The sequence below is a fragment of the Equus asinus genome, chromosome 19 (assembly GCF_041296235.1).
Source record: "Equus asinus isolate D_3611 breed Donkey chromosome 19, EquAss-T2T_v2, whole genome shotgun sequence".
Classification (NCBI taxonomy): domain Eukaryota; kingdom Metazoa; phylum Chordata; class Mammalia; order Perissodactyla; family Equidae; genus Equus; species Equus asinus.
In genome coordinates this window covers 19,236,597-19,257,288 of record NC_091808.1, presented here as the reverse complement: position 1 = coordinate 19,257,288, position 20,692 = coordinate 19,236,597, and the positions used below count along the sequence as shown (strand labels likewise).

The 20,692-nt window shown below is 60.8% G+C and overlaps 1 protein-coding gene across 14 annotated transcripts in view; it reads left to right on the top strand.

Moving 5' to 3' along the window:
* The window catches only part of SPEG (striated muscle enriched protein kinase), a 54,600-nt gene that overhangs the window by 27,661 nt on the left and 6,247 nt on the right, over positions 1-20,692 (top strand). For 9 of the 14 annotated variants that reach the window (XM_014856067.3, XM_070489672.1, XM_070489674.1 and 6 more), the window contains 22 exons: positions 1,447-1,707; positions 2,625-2,783; positions 2,883-3,072; positions 3,177-3,400; positions 5,873-5,992; positions 6,228-6,332; positions 6,815-7,021; positions 7,408-7,531; positions 7,648-7,823; positions 10,108-10,220; positions 10,660-10,828; positions 11,079-11,175; positions 11,305-11,505; positions 12,609-12,666; positions 13,266-13,343; positions 13,448-13,626; positions 14,131-14,157; positions 14,776-14,928; positions 15,101-15,143; positions 16,181-16,249; positions 16,494-18,468; positions 18,792-18,920. In XM_014856067.3, coding sequence (XP_014711553.3) covers positions 1,447-1,707; positions 2,625-2,783; positions 2,883-3,072; positions 3,177-3,400; positions 5,873-5,992; positions 6,228-6,332; positions 6,815-7,021; positions 7,408-7,531; positions 7,648-7,823; positions 10,108-10,220; positions 10,660-10,828; positions 11,079-11,175; positions 11,305-11,505; positions 12,609-12,666; positions 13,266-13,343; positions 13,448-13,626; positions 14,131-14,157; positions 14,776-14,928; positions 15,101-15,143; positions 16,181-16,249; positions 16,494-18,468; positions 18,792-18,920 — 4,857 coding nt within the window. The other 5 variants (XM_070489683.1, XM_070489682.1, XR_011495551.1 and 2 more) reach the window with 4 other exon arrangements.

Genomic DNA, 20,692 nt, shown 5'->3' with positions numbered 1-20,692 from the left:
CTCTCTCTTTGGGGTTCCTTCCTATACCCCAGGCTTTGGGGTATACCTGATACCTGTGAATGCCTCTCCCCTGGTTGCCCAGGGCCTCTGCCTGCCCGGGAACCCCGAGACCCGGCCTCTGGCTACCTGCCGGCCCCCTCACCCAGGGCTGATCTTGGGGGAGCTGAAAGTGACGGCCCTCCCCTGGCAGCTTAGAGACAGCTCTCCACGCAGAGGGGCCCTAGCGAGGTCTGCGTGCATGTGCGTGTGCGTGTGTGTGCGTGCGTGTGCGTGCGTGTGCCGCACTAACCTGCCGCTTGCTGACTGAGGTTTTTGTCTGTACACAGGCGAGTGAGCTCAGGGGGCCGCCTGCGCTCCCCCCGCTGCCCTCCGAGCCGCGCCCCTGTCTCAGGCACCTCTCGGACCTCGCTGTGTCACTGCCTCCTGCCCACAGACCCTGCCGGCCCGCCGGCCCGGACCCTGTCCCAGCCTCCCCCCACCCGCCTCCCCATGCAGCGTCCTGGGAGCACCCACGGGCCCCTATGGACCCTCCCCTCCCAAGTGGACATAAGGCTGGGCAGGCCGGGAGCCCCCACAGGGACTGAGTGCAGGGAAGGGGTGGCCATGAGGGGTATCAAGACCCCCCAGTCTACCCCTGCAAGGGAACACCCAGCAAATGCATGTGCTACCGCCGCCACAGGCCCCGTCTGTCTCTCCGTTTGTCTGTCTGTGTGTCTGTGACAGTCAGGAAAGGATGCCTCCGAGCTGGCATGGGGTGAGGCAGAGGGGGAGAGGACAGGGCATGGCATCTGCAGGGGGCTGTTGACAAGGAGCTCATGGGGGGGCGGGGCACTGACCATTCCAGAAATGGGTTTCAAATGGCACAACACTTTCTATTTCACAAGAGACCAAAAGCCAGAGGCCCCGGGCCCTGTGCTGATGAGGAGGCCTGGCCGAGTCCTGGCCCTGAGCAGGTTTAGGCCCACTGGGGGCTTGCTTGCTCACTGTCAGGGCCAAGGATGCTCTGGGGATAAGGAAGCTAGCCAGGCGTGGCGCAGGATAGGAACCTGCTGTAGTGGGCGGGGGCGGGGGGGGGGGGCGAGATTCAGAAATACCTGTTTCTTAGGTCGAATAAAGTCCAGTTTGTACCCAGCTGGTGTGCTGTGTTTTTTTTGCCGCCGCCGTCTCTGCTTCTGCGTGGCCCTCTCAGTTTCCCCGCCCTGAATTCCCTCTCGCTTTCCCAGCGTCTGCCCTCCCCGGCCCAGCTGGGGTTGCCATCCTGGAGCCAGGCCCGGGAGCTCCTGGCTGTCCTGGCCGGCCGGGCGGGCGGGCTTTCCCTGTCTCCAAAGGAACAAAATGCATCTCTCTCTCTGTGTCTGTCTGTCTCTCTGTGTGTGCGTGTGTGTGTCTCCCTTACCCCATGTGTCTCTGCTCCATGCGCGCCCCCTGTGGCCGCTTTCCCCCCAGCACACCCTGAAAGCCGGTCCCTGGCCGTGCTGGCCCCCCTGCAGGACGTGGACGTGGGGGCCGGGGAGATGGCGCTGTTTGAGTGCCTGGTGGCGGGTCCTGCCGACGTGGAGGTGGACTGGCTGTGCCGTGGTCGGCTGCTGCAGCCTGCGTTGCTCAAATGCAAGATGCATTTCGATGGCCGGAAATGCAAGCTGCTGCTCACGTCTGTGCATGAGGATGACAGTGGCGTCTACACCTGCAAGCTCAGCACAGCCAAAGGTAACTGCTCCCTCCGGCCCTAGGGCCAGAGAGGTGGGGCTGGAGGTGAAGGAGCTGGGTGCCGAGTAAGATGGGGCTCATCTCCTGGGGGAAGGCAGTGGGGTAGGAGATAGTGCAGCCACCCGCCTCAGTGAGGTCAGCCCTTGGGTAGCACCAGGCGCACAGGCTGCCACATACCAGCCACTTGACTTTGGACAAGTCACTTCATCTTGCTGAGCTTTGGACTGTTCATCTGCAAAAAGGGATGGTGCTGATCCCCACCTCATCTGGGGCTTGATGGCATTAACGAGACAATGTACATGAAGAACAAAGCACAGCGTCTGCCCAAGGGTGGCCCCTAATAAATGCCAGCCATTAGTTTTATTAATGACATCTCTGACCTGGTCCCTGTCCTCGTTTGAAGAGCAGAGATAATGCCTCACCAGACTGTGGTGACAAGCACCTAAGGTGACCCTGGAGGGGCTTTGTAAGCAGAAAAGGATCGGGTCAGCAAAAGGGCCTGTTATTTCCCCCAGAAGGTTCTTTGTTGCAGGGGGGGAGTGGGACACAGCAGCATTTGCTCTGGGTCTAGGTGGGTGGGAGGGAGTGGGTGCACGACCCAGGCGCAGAGGAGAAGTCCAAGGGGTGGGGGCCAGCGGGCTTGTCTTCTAGGCCCCCCTTTTAGAGCTGGAAGGGCAGGGTGAGGTGAGGAGGGGGGGCCTGCTGCCCACCCCCACTGTCCCCCACCTTCCTGAGAAGGCCTGGTCTTTGGGTTCTGTCCACTGCCTCACTGTGGTGCCTGAGACCTTGCGGGATCTGCTAGCCTCTAGCTCCTGGCCCAGCTCCCCTTCCCTGCCCAGCATGAGGGCAGGACCCGTGGGTTGGGGTGCCTGGGGCTCCATGGCCTTCCCTGCCCCAGTGCTGACGCCTCCCCCCAGATGAGCTGACCTGCAGCGCCAGGCTGACTGTGCAGCCCTCGCTGGCACCCCTGTTCACACGACTGCTGGAGGACGTGGAGGTACTGGAGGGCCGCGCGGCCCGCTTTGACTGCAAGATCAGCGGCACCCCGCCCCCCTCCGTTACTTGGACTCATTTTGGTATGGACTGGCACCCTGCAGATGTTGGGGGACCCCCCAGGGGCCAGAGGGCAGGGCCCCTGGCTGAGCCTGCTCTGCACTCCGCCCCCCCCCGCCCAGGCCACCCCGTGGAGGAGAGCGAGAATGTGCGGCTGCGGCAGGACGGGGGCCTGCACTCGCTCCACATCGCCCGTGTGGGCAGCGAGGATGAGGGGCTCTATGAGGTCAGTGCCACCAATGCCCATGGCCAGGCCCACTGTTCGGCCCAGCTCTACGTGGAGGAGCCTCGGACGGCTGCCACTGGCCCCAGGTACCTCTTAGGGTCCCCCATGCCACCAGGCTGCCTCTAAGTCCCCCAGCCCTGTGATGGGAGGCGCGGCTCTGGGCCTCTGGGCAGCCATGTGGTTCTTGCAGCTCGAAGCTGGAGAAGATGCCGTCCATCCCCGAGGAGCCGGAGCAGGGCGAGCTGGAGCGGCTGTCCATGCCTGACTTCCTGCGGCCGCTGCAGGACCTGGAGGTGGGGCTGGCCAAGGAGGCCATGCTGGAGTGCCAGGTGACCGGCCTGCCGTACCCCACCATCAGCTGGTTCCACAATGGCCACCGCATCCAGAGCAGCGATGACCGGCGCATGACACAGTGTACGTGTCCGGCAAGAGACCCTGGGGACTGTCCCCTCCAGGACCCTCTTTGCTTCCAGTACCCTCCCCCTCCTGCCGTGGGGCCTTCCTTTTCTAGCCTGGTCAGGGAGGGGGCGCTGGGGGAAGGGAACCCGGGGGGCTGGGATGTGCAGTCATTGCCTCCTTCCTCGAGCTGTGCAGGAACTATCGCCAAGTCACCACTCTGGGCCTTGTTGGCCCCATTGGCACTTCCTGGACAGACGGTACAGCTGCCACTGACCATGGGCAAGTTACAGAGCCCCTCTGTGCCTCAGTTTCCTCATCTGTAACAGGCTTGTTGTGAGAATTAAATCAGGTAATGCGTACAGAGCGCTTACAGTGGGGCCTGGCAAATAGCAAGTGATTAATGAATGTTAAATCTTATTATTATTGCTGTCACTGTTGTTGCCACCATCATCATCCTTGTCAATAAAGCGGTGCAGCTCAGGCCTTCCTGGAGAAATTTCAGTGCAAAGGGTCGTGTGAACAATGTCGGGCACCAAAAGGATGCTCCTGGGTCATTAAAGAGCAAAGAAGGAGCCAGGGGAAGAATACAGAGGGACGTCTTTGGGACCGTGTCCTCTCAGCCTGGGATCTTTCTCATGGGAGTGTCTCAGCTCCAGCCTTGACGGATCTGAGTCTCCTGTGAGAAGCTTTCCCACCCCGTCAGACAGTGCCACAGCGTGACCTGTGACGGGCTCTTCTTATGGCTGCAGTGTGGCAAAACTGGCCTTTATTAAGCACTTCGTGAGTGCCAGCCCTGAGTGCTCAAGGCTTGGTGTGGGTCATCTCGCTGTCCTCACCATGGGCCTGTAAGGCTGGTACTATTATCCCTGTTTACAGATGGAGAAACTGAGGCTTACATAGGGACAGGGACTTGCCCAAAGGCAGCAAGGACCATCTGATCTGGCACCCACCTCCTACCTAGGATGCACCCGTCGCCCATGCCCTCCTCTCCCCTCCCCATCACGTCACCGCTGTGGCACTGACCCTCCCCTCAGCCCCCACCTCGGCTGTCTTTCCTCAGCCCACAGGCTTCTTGTCTCTTGATCTGCTTGAGGCCTAGGGTGAGTGTCTGTCTCAGGATCTGAGCTGGCGTCTCTGCTGTGTCTGATCTGGGGTCAGTGGCAGCCTGTGGCTTCTCTTCCATTATAAATAGTGTCAGCAGAGATAAGTGAAGGGGCGACTGTTCCACGCGGAGATAACCTGTGAGAGAGGGATGGGTGTTTGGGATGGCCCTGACGTGGAGGAGGACAGTGCAGGCCTCTTCCCCCTCACGTCCCCGCCAGGGCCAGCCTCCTTATCATCGTTCAGGGAGCACAGCGTGGGGAAAGAGCTTCAGAGTCAGAGGGAACCCAGTTCAAGCCAGGGCTCCATCATTTATTAGCTGTGTGACTTTGGACAAGTCCGTTAATGTCTCTGACCTCGTTGGCAAAATGAGGATCATTTTGCAGGGTTGTTGAAAGGATTATGGAAAAAAGATGCATGTTGAGTAGCTGGCATAGGCTGGGCACAGAGCAGACAACTTTTATTGTGATTTATAATATAATGTTTTTGGCACCTACTGCAGGCAAGGTTCTGGGCCTGGCAGGACAAGTCAGTCCTATCTTTAAGGAGCTTTCAGGCTGATTCAGGAGCCATGACGTGTGCAAGTGAAGAGGCAGGACCACCCAGGGCAGTGTGGGCCTGGTCCTGGAGGTCCTGAGGAGGGCTTTGGGGATTGGGGTGCAGGGTGCCCTGGGCCGGGGCGCCCGGCAGAGGAGGCTTCCCGGGCTGGCACTCGAACTGCATCTTGAAGGAGAAGATCTTAAATAAGAGAAGACTGTTCCAGAAGGCAGGAATTTTGTGAGCAAAGACCTGGAGCTGGAACTCCTGTGGCTTGTTCGGGGACCTCACGGCAGGTCAGGGTCAGAAGGTGGAGGAAGAGCAGGAGACGTGGCGGATGGGAGTTTGGGATGCTACCCCGTAGGCAGTAGGTACCTTTAAGGTTTCCCAGTCTAGAGGTAACGTGCAGTGCCATGGGCGGGGTGTGGACCGCAGTAAAGGAGGGCTTTCACGGGCTCTGTGCTGGAGATGGGACTGGCAGTGGCCATGGGGGTGGAGGAAAGGGGGCTGAGCGAGGGACCTTAGGAACAGAGACTTGCCAGGACTTTGACATGGAGGTGTGATCCCCCCAGAGGTGCTGAGGTGAAGGGCAGTCAGCAGGGTGGGAACCTGCAGAGGGTGACCACTGTGGGAGCAAGAGGAGAAGTCACTGGGCCTGAAGTGCTGGAGGCGTAGACTACCCCAGGGTTTGCTGCACTGTGGACTCACTTCTTGCTGTCTGCCCCACCCCTTCCCCCTCACCTCCTCCCTGCAGTGGGTGGGGGTGAAGGGCCAGGCCGGGGTGGCATGGGCCTGCCCCTCAAAGCATCCTCCTGGCTCAGGCCTCATGTCACTGTCTCTCCCCCTCAGACAGGGATGTCCATCGCCTGGTGTTCCCTGCGGTGGGACCTCAGCATGCCGGCGTCTACAAGAGTGTCATCGCCAACAAGCTGGGCAAAGCTGCCTGCTATGCCCACCTCTATGTCACAGGTGAGGCAGGCACCCTCCTGCCAGCCACATCCACAGCCCAGCCTCTGGCCTGCCCAGGCTGCTGGCTGAGCAAGGGGCCTCCGTACCAGCGCCCTTCCCCTCAGTTCCCTGGGGAGCCATCTAGCCTTACCCCTGCCCCTGTGGCTGTGCCCCCAGCCCCCCACCCCGAGGCTTGCTGGTCTTGCAGAGCCCTTGGGCCCAAAGGCTCAGCTGACTTCCGACCTGTGGCTTTCAGATGTGGTTCCAGGCCCCCCGGATGGTGCCCCACAGGTGGTGGCTGTGACTGGGAGGATGATCACACTCACATGGCACCCGCCCAGGAGTCTGGACATGGCCATCGGTGAGGCAGGGTCACACAGCGCTGTGGGGTGGAGATGGGGACATGAGCAGGGCAGGCTCGGGATGAGGCCCTGGCAACGGGGCAGGAGAGGGGACAGAGGGAGCCGCCGCCTTACCGTCTCTTTCTCAGAGGGACTGGGTGCTTAAGACATGGTCCTGGGAAACCGCTCTCCTTCCCTGCGTGTGGTCTCTTCCTGCTCTGTGCCTAAGTTTCCCTACCTCAGATAGTGGCAAGGAATTGGGACACAAGTCAAGCTTCCTCCATGCCTGTAACCAGACCCCATGCCTGGCACCTTATTGGCTCTGAGCCCGGCCAGGCCAGTGGTCCGGCCAAGGGCAGATGGGGGCCAGGCAGAAGCAACCAGAGAAACAGAGGGGGGTCCTCAGAGCAGACTCGTGATGGGCTCCTGGGTCCCGAGCCAGCCGAATGGGGGTGGGGGGGCACCCCCTAATGACCGCCTCTGGCCATTGCCTCCCCCACAGACCCGGACGCCCTGACCTACACTGTGCAGCACCAGGTGCTCGGCTCAGACCAGTGGACAGCGTTGGCCACGGGCCTGCGGGAGCCTGGGTGGGCGGCCACAGGGCTGCGTAAGGGGGTCCAGCACATCTTCCGGGTCCTCAGCACCACCATCAAGAGCAGCAGCAAGCCCTCGCCCCCCTCCGAGCCGGTGCAGCTGCTGGAGCACGGTGAGCCTGGCTGCTCCTGTGGGGTGGGGGCAGGAGCTGCTGGGCCCCGGGGTGAAGTCTCAAGGGCTGGTCCGGACATCACAGCTGTGGTGGGAACAGTGTGGCCGGGTGTGACCTTGACCCGTCAGAGTGCTTCCTTCTCTCTCCTGAAAGCAGCATGCACAGTGGGCCAGGCTGAAGCTCTGCAGTCAGACCAGCTCGGGGTGTAGCCCCTCCTCTGCCGCCTCCTAGCTGTGTTCCTTAGACAAATTGCTAAACCCCTCTGCACCTCAGCTTCGTCATGTGTGAAAATGGAGCTCACATGGTGCTTGGGAGGGTTAAAGGAGCAGCGGGTGCTAAGGATCCAGCATCAAGCCCTCATAGAGCCTGGGCTCTCCTCCTCCCAGGCCCACCCCTGGATGAGGCACCCACTGTGCTGGACAAGCCAGACATCGTGTATGTGGTGGAAGGCCAGCCTGCCAGTGTCACCGTCACCTTCAACCATGTGGAGGCCCAGGTCGTCTGGAGGAGGTAGGCTCCAACCTTGCATGCCCTGCTTCCTGCATGTGGCAGTCCTGCTCCAGCCATCCCGGCCTGACCTCCCTGTGGCTAGATCCTGGGTGACCTCCCTGTCCTGTGTCCCCTAGCTGCCGAGGCGCCCTCCTGGAGGCACGGGCAGGTGTGTATGAGCTGAGCCAGCCAGATGACGACCAGTACTGCCTTCGGATCTGCCGGGTGAGCCGCCGGGACGTGGGGCCCCTCACCTGCACTGCTCGCAACCGCCACGGCACGCAGGCCTGCTCGGTCACACTGGAGCTGGCAGGTGGGTGACAGCGGGTCTGCTTCCCCTCTTCTCCCTCTGAGGCCCACAGCCCCCTCGTCACACCCTCAGGTGCACACACCCACCTGCCAGTCCTAACTCTTCGCTCTCAGGCGTCTCCATCTAATGGCTGTAATAATACCAGAAATGGCAATAATAACAGTAATAGTACTGACAAGATTTATGGAACACCTACAATGTGCCAGGCTCAGTGATGTCTCACCTCGTTTAATATTTACATCAGCCCTGTGAGATGGGGTTGGTTATCAGCCTCATTTTACAGATGGGGAAACTGAGGCTCAGAAAGTGTGCTAAGTAAGACCCAGGGTCGCACAACCTGATAAGTCGGAAGCGGGGATGCTAGTGCCCGACTCCACAGCCAGAGAGCGCTCTTAGCTCCTGCATTAAACACAACGGGAAATAGCACCTGGAGTATAACAAGCCTGGGGAGATCAGGGGACTTAAAGAAAAAAGCTCGAGTTAGTGGTCTTCTCACCAGCCCCCCAGCCCCAGGGTCCTGGCTGCCCTTCTGCACAAGCCTGTTTGACAGAGCCTCCAGCCTCTGCACAAGGGCCCTTTTTATCATTTCTCCTTTAAAGACGTAGGCTCTCAACCCGCAGCCCGCGCTCAGCAGTAATTGTCTTGTTTTCCGGTTTGTTAATTAACTGTAGACATATGTAGCTGCCACTCAGCTTCGGCTCAGCGTGAGTTAGACAGTGGTACCTGCTGAGGAGATACAGTGCCAACCAAATGCAAAGAAAGTGACATTTTAGATAGCACAGGCCACCTGATCATGGGGTAAATGTGCATTTTCTGGCACTTTAAAAAAATTGTGGAAGTTCTCTTGAAGCCTTCTGATCCTTTGACCCTCATAGACGGACCCCCACCAGCAGACTAGGGACAGGTTCCTAGAGGGAGACAGGCATATTTAAGGTGGAAGAGAAGTGGCAGTAGCACGTGTGAGGAAGGTATGAGGGAGACCCCCAGCTCTGCTGTGGGTGGTGGATGGGGTGGGGCCACAGATCATCTGGGCCCCTGGTCTCCCTTCTCCTTGTCCTGCTTCCCTGACCCCCACCCCCATCCTGGCACTTTCTACTCAGCCCCCACTTTGCTCCTTAAAGGTACCATCTGCAAGACTCATCTTCCTTCTCAGATATAGGAGGAGCCCCGAGGTTTGGGGAGACGCTGGCCACCGAGGGCCCTGCAGCCAGCCTGGCTGGGACAGTGACTAAAGGAGACTGTCCAGCCGGCCAGGGCTAGAGCAGGGCTACCTGCCTCCTACTGTGCCCCATACCCAGGGAGGTGGAGTGGCCCCTTTCCTCCACACCTGCCTCACTGTAGCATGGACCCCACTCCCAGAGGCCCTCCCCTTTTATCTGTCTAAAATCAAGCCGTGTGCCTGTGATGGGTGGTGGTCCCTGCCCAGGGTCCCTGCTCTCCCCTCAGGACGCGATCACTCGTACTCCCCTTAAAGCCAAGATCCCCACACATGCTCAGGAGGGGTGCACCAGAAAGTCACAGCCTTCTCTGAAAAGCACATTGGAATATGTACTTAATTCTATGGTGAGAATTAGAATCTGCTTTACCAAGAACTAACATGGCCCATATGTGTGGAGAACAAAATCACAGTAATACCGGGAAGAACTAAGCAGAGCATCGGGACCATTAGTGCATCTTGCCACCTCCCAGATGGTGGAAGTCCCCTTAAATAAGATTCAGAGAGAAAACTTCAAGATAGAGGCAATGCCATCCATGAACCTGACTCAGGGTCACAGACTGAGCGCCTACAGGGCCCAGGGTGGCGGGGCTGGAGCAGCCCGCAGTGGGGCTGCTCAAAGGGCGATCGCCCACAGGGGGCAGCGTTGAGCCACTCTGTGCCCACTGGCCATGCCGCGGGGGAAGCGGCTCAGGGTGGGCAGCCCTGATTTTCCAAGAGAGGCGGGAAATCCAGATTTCTTTTGCATGTGAGAATCTCCTAATTTCAAAGCTGGTAGATGAACACTGAGGGTCAAGCGGAGCCAGCCTGCACCCTGTGCTTGGGTTTTCTGAGATTTGGAGAACATCACGTATGGATTGACAGGGAGAGTGCTTGGTTCAGGCAAGGAACTCTGTGTTCCCAGGCGCTGAGTTTGAGAGTCCCAGTAGGCAGGGCGCTGGGGCTCTGGGAGGTGGGCGGGTCTGGTGTTCTGCCTGAGCCAGTTCCTGAGGGAGTGCTTGGAGAGGGGCCAAGGAGGCAGGCCCTTGTGACCCCAGTGTTCTGTCCCCACTCCCACCCCGTGTGTTTCAGAGGCCCCTCGGTTTGAGTCCATCATGGAAGACGTGGAGGTGGGGGCTGGGGAGACTGCACGCTTCGCAGTGGTGGTTGAGGGGAAACCGCTGCCGGACATCATGTGGTTCAAGGTCAGAGGATGATGAAGGCCTCAGCGGAGTCCTGGCCAGGAGCTTGGGGAGAGGGGAGGAGGGATTTCCTAGGGGCATGGGAGGGGTCCTGCAGCCTTAGGAGGAGGCGGGCCTGGGCAGAGAAGAGCAAAGGTGTTGTCAGAGGTGTGGTTAGGAGAAGGAAGGGGGACCCAGGGGTGCTGGGTAACTCTGGTGTGGGGTTGAGGAACCAGGGGACTAATTGGGGTGCAGGGCTATTACGGGGAGATAAGGGTGGAGCTGATTCTGGGTCCTGGGATGAGCAAGGTCCCTGGGGCAGGGATGATGCTGGGCCCCGAGGTAGGGAGGTCCCTGGCCCTCAGGTAGGGATGAGCCTGGGTCTCTGGCCTGGGGGTCCAGCTGGGTCCCAGGTGGAGGGGGAACCCAGGTCCCAGGCTGGAGGTGACGGCCAGCTCTGCAGGACGAGGTGCTGCTGACCGAGAGCAGCCACGCGAGCTTTGTGTACGAGGAGAACGAGTGCTCCCTGGTGGTGCTCAGCACCGGGGCCCAGGATGGAGGCGTCTACACCTGCACCGCCCGGAACTTGGCTGGCGAAGTCTCCTGCAAAGCAGAGTTGGCTGTGCGTTCAGGTGGGCTGGAGTTCAAGGGGAGAAGGGCTCAGCGCTCACCCCCAGGAATCTGACCTGAGTCCCTCACCAGGAACCGCTCACCCAGCCCTTTACTCCTTGACCACAGCGTCTGCCAGCCCCTGCTCCCCGCCTCGGGCCCCCACCATTCTTGCTTCTCTTCCCTCTCCTCTTCCTTCTGCCTGCCTGTCCCAGTCTCTTCTCTCATTCCTCTCTTGCCCTCCCCACCTAACACCAGGCATCTCTTCCCCAGCTCAGGCAGCTATGGAGGTGGAGGGGGTCGGGGAAGATGAGGACCAGAGAGGAAGGAGACTCAGCGACTTCTATGACATCCAGCAGGAGATCGGCAGGTGTGGGGCCAGGAGGGGGTGTGGTGTCTGGGGGCCCCCCCGAGAGGCTGGCTCTGAGGCCAGGAGGAAGTGGAGGGCTGGGGCCGCAGCGACGCCTGGGCCCCATCCTCTCCCCGTGTCATCACCCAGGGGTGCCTTCTCCTACCTGCGCCGCGTGGTGGAGCGCAGCTCCGGCCTGGAGTTTGCGGCCAAGTTCATCCCCAGCCAGGCCAAGCCCAAGGCATCGGCGTGGCGGGAGGCCCGGCTGCTGGCCCGGCTCCAGCATGACTGTGTCCTCTACTTCCATGAGGCCTTCGAGAGGCGCCGGGGGCTGGTCATTGTCACCGAGCTGTATCCTGGGACAGGCTGGGCGGGTGGGGGACCCATGGCCTGAATGATGGTCCTTGTTGTAGCCAATTAGCAACATGTTTTATACCTTACCAAGTAGTCCCGTTGACAGCTGGGACGGTCTGATACCTTTATAGAATGTTCCCATTGGCAATTGGGAGTTCTGAAGACATCTTATAAATACTCACAGAGTGGAGTCTGGAGACTCCTGCAAAAACCAACATTTTCAGCCCTTTTTTTTTTATTATTTTAAACTTACATAGCACTTACTATGTGCCTGACAGTGTTCTAAGAGTTTTACAAATATTAACCTATTTAATCCTCATGTATACATATCTCACGGAATTTTTTTATCCCCATTTTATGGATGGTGAAACTGAGGTACAGAGAGGTTAAGTAACTCACTTGAGGTGACACAGCTAACAAAGGGCGTGTGATTTTTGTCATGAAATGCAGACACAGTGTGTCTGAACATTTGAAGTGACCCCGTTTCAGATGAGCACCAATCCCTGGCTTTACTGGGAGGCCGTTTGCATAAAGAATGGGTTTTATCCTTTCACGAGAGCTGTGGTTAAGCAGGCACACTGTGATAGGGTGCGGGGTCATCTGCTTGCCACTCCCACTAAGAGGGTGACCATGTCCTTCACACCGGCCCCCCAGTCTGCACTGTTAGAACCGAAACTGCAGCAAAATGACCAATTATTTACATGTCCGGGACCTTCTGGGTCATCCTCAAATAGAGTCAAGAAGTTCCATCCACAGTGAGTAAAGTTCTGCTCTAAGTTGATCCTTGTAAATACCTCACAGGGTTGGCGAGGAGATTTCATCCCCATTTTACGCCTGAGGAAACCTAGGCTCAGAGAGGTTAGGTGATCTACCAAAGATGCCACAGCAAGTGAGAGTTCACGCAGGGTTGTCCCATCCGTGCCCCCAGATGACAGGGGGAAGGAGGAAGACACAGTCGCTGTCTGGTATCAGATGAGCTCTAAGGGGAAGGAGAGCCTGTGCTGAGCCGGGATCTGACTTGGGCTCCGGGGGTGGAGGGCAGTGCTCAGGGAGGTCTGGCGGTTGGCACTGGTCACTGTTCTCCTTGATCCGGGACACAGATGCACAGAGGAGCTGCTGGAGCGAATGGCCAGGAAACCCACCGTGTGTGAGTCTGAGGTGAGGGCAGGGGTGGTCGGGGTCAGGCTGGGCACTAGCGTCCACCCACCTGAGTGGTGAGAACGGACGGGTGGGTCCGGGGCATGCCCTCTGGGCCCATGAATAAGCCAGGGCGGTGCTGGAGAGCGCTGTTAGGCAGGTAGCAGAGCCCCCCTCCCCCAACAGACCAGACCCCTGCCCTGGGACTTGCACTGTCCTCTGTAAATCTCAGCATACCCACCCTGGCCCCTAACCCTATTGTTTCCCAGTCTTTCCCATATAAACATTCCTCAGACATTTCTCCCAGAATGAGCCCCACCTAGACTCTATTCAGTCTCACTGCTGTCCTGCCATGTAAGGCTGTACAAGTTGTGCACTGCACAGTTCTTTTTCTTATAATGTAAATGGCTCCCTCCTATAATTTTTGCTCTGCCCAACCTGTGTAGCTGTACATGGAAACCCTGGATCTCAGCAACCCCAAACCTATCTTTGAACCCCCTCCATCAGCCATCTGAAGGCCACTTTCAAGGCATAGCCTGACCTCTTCCCACAGCCCTGGTGGTGATCAAACATAATACCCCACCCTTCCCCCATGGACTCTGGGCCTCCTGTTTCCCCAGATCCGGACCTACATGCGGCAGGTGCTAGAGGGAATATGTTACCTGCACCAGAACCACGTGCTGCACCTGGATGTCAAGGTGAGGTGCAGGTGGGGGCTGGGGAGCAGGCAGCCCCTGGGGGAGCCAGGCAGTGGGGTGTCCTCCCCGCTTCGCTCAGCTCCCACGCCTCGCCTGTCCTGCAGCCCGAGAACCTGCTGGTATGGGATGGCGCAGAGGGAGAAGAGCAGGTAAGGATCTGTGACTTTGGGAACGCCCAGGAGCTGACTCTGGGGGAGCCCCAGTACTGCCAATACGGCACACCCGAGTTCGTGGCGCCCGAGATTGTCAACCAGACCCCTGTGTCCGGCGTCACTGACATCTGGTAATGTTGGCATCCTAGGCCGCTGGGGTGGGCCAGGCAGCTTCCATCAGTGCCATGCCGGGGACTTGCTCCCTGGCAGAGAGGAGCTTTCCTAAGCCAGGTTCCTGCTCTGACAGTTGGCTGGTGGCATTGCGTATGGTGTCTTCTGCCCATGTTTCTACCTGCCCCTCATCCATCAGAGCTGACCCAGTCACTCAAGGCCTCAGCCCTCGCAGGCCTTGGCTCCTTGGCCCCCTGGGTGCTGGGCCTCCTGCTCTGCAGCCACCTTGCCTCCCCCCAGTGAGGCCGGCATGGTCCCTTGGTTTCCTGGGCTGGCCCTGCTGTGACCCTTGACTCCTCCAGGGATGTCCAGCCCTCTGGATTGACAGTCCTCCATGAGGGAGGCACCCCTGAGCCCATTGTCCATGGCAGTGTGCACGGGGAACACCTTCTCTCTAGATGAGCAGTAGAAGAGAACTGGGAACTGGGCGGTCCTCTGACCCACCCACTCTCCTTCCCCCCCAGGCCTGTGGGTGTCGTCGCCTTCCTCTGGTAAGGACCCCTCTGCGCGGGAACCCCAGTCTCCCCCAGTCTCCTAGCAGGCCCACCCCTAACACTACAGCCCACCCCTTCTCTTCCACACCCTGCTCCTTCCTGCACGGCGAGGGGCCTCGTGTGTGTGCAGGTGGATGCACCAGTCTGCGTGTCTCAGCCCTGTCCCCCACCATGTTCTTCCATAAGGGGCGGGCACACTGGGGGGCTGGGCAGAGAGGGACCAGTGCAGGCTCCCTGCCATTTGGGCAAGGCACAAGGTCTGAGTGTGCAGAACAGGACCTAGAGGGCGAGGCTCGGGCTCGGGGAGGGCGTCTCCCCTTGGCACAGACTCCTCACCTCAGGGACAGGCTGCACTGGAGGAGGGGCAGCACAAGTCTTCTGAAGCGTGGGCCCAGGGCGGGACCTGGTTGCCCAGGTCTCAAGGCAGTCTTGCCCCCTGTCTGTGTAGGGGTGAGGCAAGAGTCTGAAACACCACACCCTGCCCAGTTTCACAGCCTCTGCCTTCCCCGAAGCCCCGGGGCTTCCACCGGGTCCTGGCCCGTGTCCCTACGTGGTCTCTGCGGCAGCCCCGGGCTCCTGCCGGCCCCCTTATGCCAGCCCTCTCCACCCCTGCAGCCTGACAGGAATCTCCCCATTCGTTGGGGAGAATGACCGGACAACGCTGATGAACATCCGCAACTACAATGTGGCCTTCGAGGAGACCACGTTCCTGAGCCTCAGCCGCGAGGCCCGCGGCTTCCTCATCAAAGTGCTGGTGCAGGACCGCCTGTGAGTACGAGGCCCCGGGGTGCCGCCACTGCAGAGTCCTCATGCCCCCTTCCTGCCCAAGCCTCTGCCCTAGACGTTCACTCACCCAATTCCTGAGGACCCCGTTTTCCCAAACATCTATGGCCTGAAGGAATGCATGATAAATCCCTTCTTGACCCTCGTTCCCTTCCAGGAGGCCTACCGCAGAGGAGACCCTGGAACATCCTTGGTTCAAAGTGAGTGTAATCCTGCAAAGTTGTGGTAGAAGAGGTGGAGGGAGAAAGAACGTTATTAACAGCTCCGTTTATTGAGGACCTACTGTGTGCCGTAACCATGATAGGCATTTCATATACATGCAGTCTATTAGCCGCACAACAGCTGGGCAAAGGAAGGTATTATTGCTCCCATTCTGTTGATGAGGACACTGAGGCTCAAGTTGGGCTATCATGGACTCCAAGGCACAGGTCTACCCCACCCGCCCCAGTCCTGGGGGTCCTCATCGGGGTTCTCCCAGACTCTCGAGACCAGGCCTGGTCCTCCTACTCCTGTGTGTCCACCTCTGTCCTGCACTGGTCCCACACACTGTGGTTGGTGGGTGGCCTGGCTGGCTTGGCCTCTTGGCTTTGAGCTCCACGTGGGCAGAGTTCTCACTCATTCATCTGCAGGGCACAGTGCCAGGTTAGGGGGAGAGAGCCGTGTCAGCAAATGACCCAGAAAGATCAACTGGATAAACCGTCCATTGAGTGATGTGCTGGTCAACTGAGGCTGAGGTCATTCTGGTATCTGTCTTTGGAGTATGAGCCTTGTGTATCACATCAAAAACGAGCTCTGGAAAGGGCTGCCTGGGTGGGTGGCTGAGGAGAGCATCTGCCTTGGTCTGGCCCACCAGGGCTCCAGATGTCTGGGGCGCTGGCTCTACATGGAGACAGATGGTGAGCTGGGGAGCAGGGCCAGGCCAGGCGCCTAAGCACAGGCCTCCCCGAGCAGCCAGGATGCAGGACAGGGCCCTGAGCCCTGGTTCAGGCTCCGATGCTCACCCCAGGAGCCAGATTCTCTGCCTCTCCACTTGGTTCAGGGAAGTTGTCCCCACGTGGGCACCTGGGCTGTGGGAGTTATTGTGACAGATCCAAGGGGAAGGGGACCCGCAGGAGCCCAGATTTAATGCTGCTCGGTCCACTGTCCCCTCCTGTGGACTTTGTCTCTCCATTGCCAAACCTTGAGGGTCCAGGTCGACGGAGGACTCCCCCTCAGGCCCTCTTTCCCGGGTTTTCAGACACAGGCAAAGGGCGCCGAGGTGAGCACGGACCACCTGAAGCTGTTCCTCTCCCGGCGGAGGTGGCAGGTGAGCCGAGCTGGGCCCTGCCTCTGTGCCTCTCCCTCCTCCCTCTGCAGCCTTCTCCTCTAACCCTGCCTTTTTCTATCATGTGCCCTCACCTCCTGCTCATCCATCTTCATCCACTTTTGATTCTCTCAACTCCCAGCGTGCTTCCTGTCCCTGACCCTCTGCCTGCCTCAGGCCTTCTCCCCTGGGGCTGAGGAAGGACCCGAGGGCTCCCTCAGGTCTGACTCTAGTATCCTGTCTCCAGCGCTCACAGATCAGCTACAAGTGCCACCTGGTGCTGCGCCCCATCCCCGAGCTGCTGCGGGCACCCCCAGAGCGGGTGTGGGTGGCCGTACCCAGAAGACCACCCCCCAGTGGGGGTCTCTCGTCCTCCTCCGACTCTGAAGAGGAGGAGCTGGAGGAGCTGCCATCTGTGCCCCGGCCACTGCAGCCCGAGTTCTCGGGCTCCCGGGTGTCCCTCACTGACATTCCCACTGAGGAGGAGGCCCTGGGGGCCCCAGAGGCTGGGGCTGCCACCCCCATGGACTGGCAGGAGCAGGGAAGAGCCCCCTCTCAGGACCAGGAGGCCCTGAGCCCTCAGGCTTCCCCTTCCCCAGGCCAGGAGCCGCCAGCTGGGCTCAGCCCCCGGCGGGGGGAGCTCCGGAGGGGCAGCTCAGCTGAGAGCGCCCTGCCCCGGGCCGGGCCGAGGGAGCCGGGCCGGAGCCTGCATAAGGCAGCATCCGTGGAGCTGCCGCAGCGCCGGAGCCCCAGCCCGGGGGCCACCCGCCTGACCCGGGGAGGCCTGGGCGAGGGCGACTATGCCCAGAGGCTGCAGGCCCTGCGCCAGCGGCTGCTGCGGGGGGGCCCTGAGGATGGCAAGGTTAGCGGCCTCAGGGGCCCCCTGCTAGAGAGCCTAGGGGGCCGTGCCCGGGACCCCCGGCTGGCGCGGGCCGCCTCCAGTGAGGCAGCACCCCACCACCAGCCCCCACCCGAGACCCGGGGCCTGCAGAAGAGCAGCAGCTTTTCCCAGGGGGAGGCGGAGCCCCGGGGCCGGCACCGCCGGGCTGGGGCACCCCTCGAGATCCCGGTGGCCCGGCTTGGGGCCCGCAGGCTACAGGAGTCTCCTTCCTTGTCTGCCCTCAGTGAGGCTCAGCAACCCAGCCCTGCTCGGCCCAGCGCCCCCAAACCCAGTGCCCCCAAGTCTTCAGAACTTCCTGCCACCACACCCAGTGATACTCCCCAGCCTTTGGCACCCCGGCCTGCCCAAGAGAAGCCCCCAGAGTCCATGCCAGAACCCGTCCCAGGCTCCAAGCCTGCACAACCCCCCGTGGCTCTGCAAACCCCAGCGCCCCCACTCACACCCTATGCACAGATCATGCAGTCACTCCAGCTGCCAGGCCACGTGCCAAGCCCCCCGCAGACCCCTGCAGCCCCTCCACTGGAGCCCAAGCCCCACCCGGCAGTGTTCGCCAGGGTGGCCTCCCCCGCTCCGGGAGGCCCCGAGAGGCGTGTTCCTTTGGCCGGGGCTCCCCCAGTGCTAGCCGAGAAAGCCCGGGTCCCCACCGTGCCCCGAAGGCCAGGTAGCAGTCTTAGCAGCAGCATCGAGAACCTGGAGTCGGAGGCCGTGTTCGAGGCCAAGTTCAAGCGCAGCCGTGAGTCGCCCCTGTCGCGGGGGCTGCGGCTGCTGAGCCGCTCGCGCTCGGAGGAGCGCGGCCCCTTCCGCGGGGCCCAGGAGGAGGACGGCATGTACCGGCCCAGCCCAGCGGGGACCCCGCTGGAGCTCGTGCGCCGGCCCGAGCGCTCCCGCTCCGTGCAGGACCTCAGGGCAGTCGGCGAGCCGGGCCTCGTGCGCCGCCTCTCACTGTCGCTGTCCCAGCGTCTGCGGCGGACCCCGCCGGCGCAGCGCCACCCGGCCTGGGAGGCCCGCGGCGGGGACGGGGAGAGCTCGGAGGGCGGCAGTTCGGCGCGGGGCTCCCCGGTGCTGGCGGTGCGCAGGCGGCTCAGCTCCACGCTGGAGCGGCTCTCCAGCCGCTTGCAGCGCAGCGGCAGCAGCGAGGACTCGGGCGGCGCGTCGGGCCGCAGCACGCCGCTGTTCGGACGGCTGCGCAGGGCCACTTCCGAGGGCGAGAGTCTGCGGCGCCTTGACCTCCAGCACAACCAGCTGGCCGCCCAGGCAAGCGCCACCACGCCTTCCGCGGAGTCCCTGGGCTCCGAGGCCAGCGGCACGTCGGGCTCCTCCGGTGAGGAGGGGCAGAGTGGCGTGTGGATGTGTGAACAGTGTGGAGGGGTGGGGGTGCCCGTCTGGGATGACAGGTGCAGGGTGCTGAAGAGGGCGGGGTGCACTGGAGAGGCTCTGGGAGGAGGAGAGGGACTGAGACATCCACCAGGAAGAGGCTGGGAGATGCTGGAGGCCCTGAGGATGAACTTGGCAGAGCTGGAGCCACAGAAGGCTAAGGGCAGAGGCTGGCAGGGGAGCAGGCTGGGGTGGCGGCTGAGGGCTGCAGGGAAGTGGGAGCATCCTGGGACTGGCTGGGCACGTGCTCATGGGCCTGGGTCTTCCCAGCTCCTGGGGAAAGCCGAAGCCGGCTGCGCTGGGGCTTCTCTCGGCTGCGGAAGGACAAGGGGTCGCATCCAAGCCTCTCTGCCAGCATCCAGGAGGACCTGGGTCACCAGTACGTGCGCAGCGAGTCAGGTAATGGAGGCCTGCTGGGTGAGCAGCGCCTGCCCCACCCCAGAGGACAGTCCTAGCTGATAGGGAAATGACCTGCCTTCAGGAGCCCGGCAGTGGTGGGAGGGGCCCAGAGTCACAAACACAAGGACAGCAACATCAATAATAATAACCACAGCTGCCCTTAGTTAGCAGTGCCAAGTGTCCTGTTAAGCACCACAAGCACTGCCTCACTCAGCCCTCCCACACTGTTTGGGGGCTACTTTTCTCATCCCCATTGCACAGGTAGGGATACTGAGGCTCAGCATGCAGCCGCTTGTCCAGGTCACAAAGCTGGTAGTAAGCAGAGCCGCCAGAGATGGGCTGTGTGCCTCTCTGCAGCCAGACGCCAGAAGGGGCTTCGGGATACCACACTAATGCTTTTCTTTGGCTGGTCTCCTCCCTCGTGGGAAGGTCTCTGTCTCTGGGTGTCACTGTGAAGTAGCTGAGATAGGGCTCCCTGGCCCCCACAGCCCCCTCGAGATGTGTGTATGCTTGAACGTCCACTCAAAGACACCCTCTTCCAGCCTAGAGGCCCACAATCTGGACTGTGTCCCCAGTTCTCCATTTCTCTACAGCCCTGAAGATCTGCCTGCCTCACCCCGTCCCTCTGCCCTCACAGAAGGCACTTCTGGGCTCTTTGCTGGAGGGACGGGAGCTCGGGTATATGCCCTGGTCTATTTCTCAGCCCGAGGGTCCTGGGGCTGCAGGGAGGGGACCCACTTGGGGTCGCCCTGGTCCCCCACCTGAAAAGGGGGCATTACTCAAGGACTCCAGGAAAAGGCTTTGGGAGGCCAGGCTTCCGGGACCAGCATGCAGGAAAGGAGCGGGCCCACCAGGCCAGCCTGCGTACCGGATCTTTATCAGTCACCCATTCTCTTCTGCCCGTTTCCTGATAAAACTCCTCAACCATGCCTCAGCTAGGCTTGAGGTGACCGTGTCTGGCTTTGGCCAGGGGAGTTGGGGCATCTTTCTTGAGGCAGTGGAGGTGGGAGTGAGTGAAGAGGATGGATTGAGGCCAGCTGGTGGGGGCAGGGGTGGAGGAGGGGGAAAGAGAGAGAGAAGTCAGCACAGAGGCCTGGGGACAGCTGATCCCTTCCCACCTGGGTCCTCCCTCCCAGCTCCGTTTTGCTTGTGCAGCTGATTCCTGCCTGCTGAGGCAGTGTCCCCTTACCTCCTCCTCTCCCCCCTCCCGGCAGGAAGAGGGCTTTCCCGTGTCCACTTTACCACCTATGGCCAGCCCTGGGGGTTTTGGGGTGGGACTGGCAGAGCTGGGCTGGGGTCCCCTTTCACCTCTGCTCCTGACTTCCCTCTCTCTCCCCACCACCCAGTACCTTCACTTGGTCTGGAGGCCCATTGATGAAACTTGATGTTGTAGGACCCCTCCTTGGGGAACACAGGGATACAGTGGGAAGAGGGGGCCACACTACTGTCATGGTCATCCAGTCCTGCTAAGCATTCCTCTCCTGCCCAGCTCATCCCCACTCCGCTCCTGGTTCTTTAGACAGGCCATAGCTGGGGCTCCCAGGGGTATCTACCGCTCAGCTTTCTCTGCCCATGTGAAAAAAATCCACCCCCCTCCACCCCTCCCCCAGTGACCAGGACCAAATTGGGATTTTTCTAAAGAGACATTCCCAGGGAGCAGGAATGCAGACCCTCGTGGCACTAGGGAGCCACAGGCCGGCTGCCCTGGAGCAAGACGTTGGCCTGTCCGCAGCCCCGGCCTGGGCCCGTCACCAGCCAGCTGCGAAGCCAGC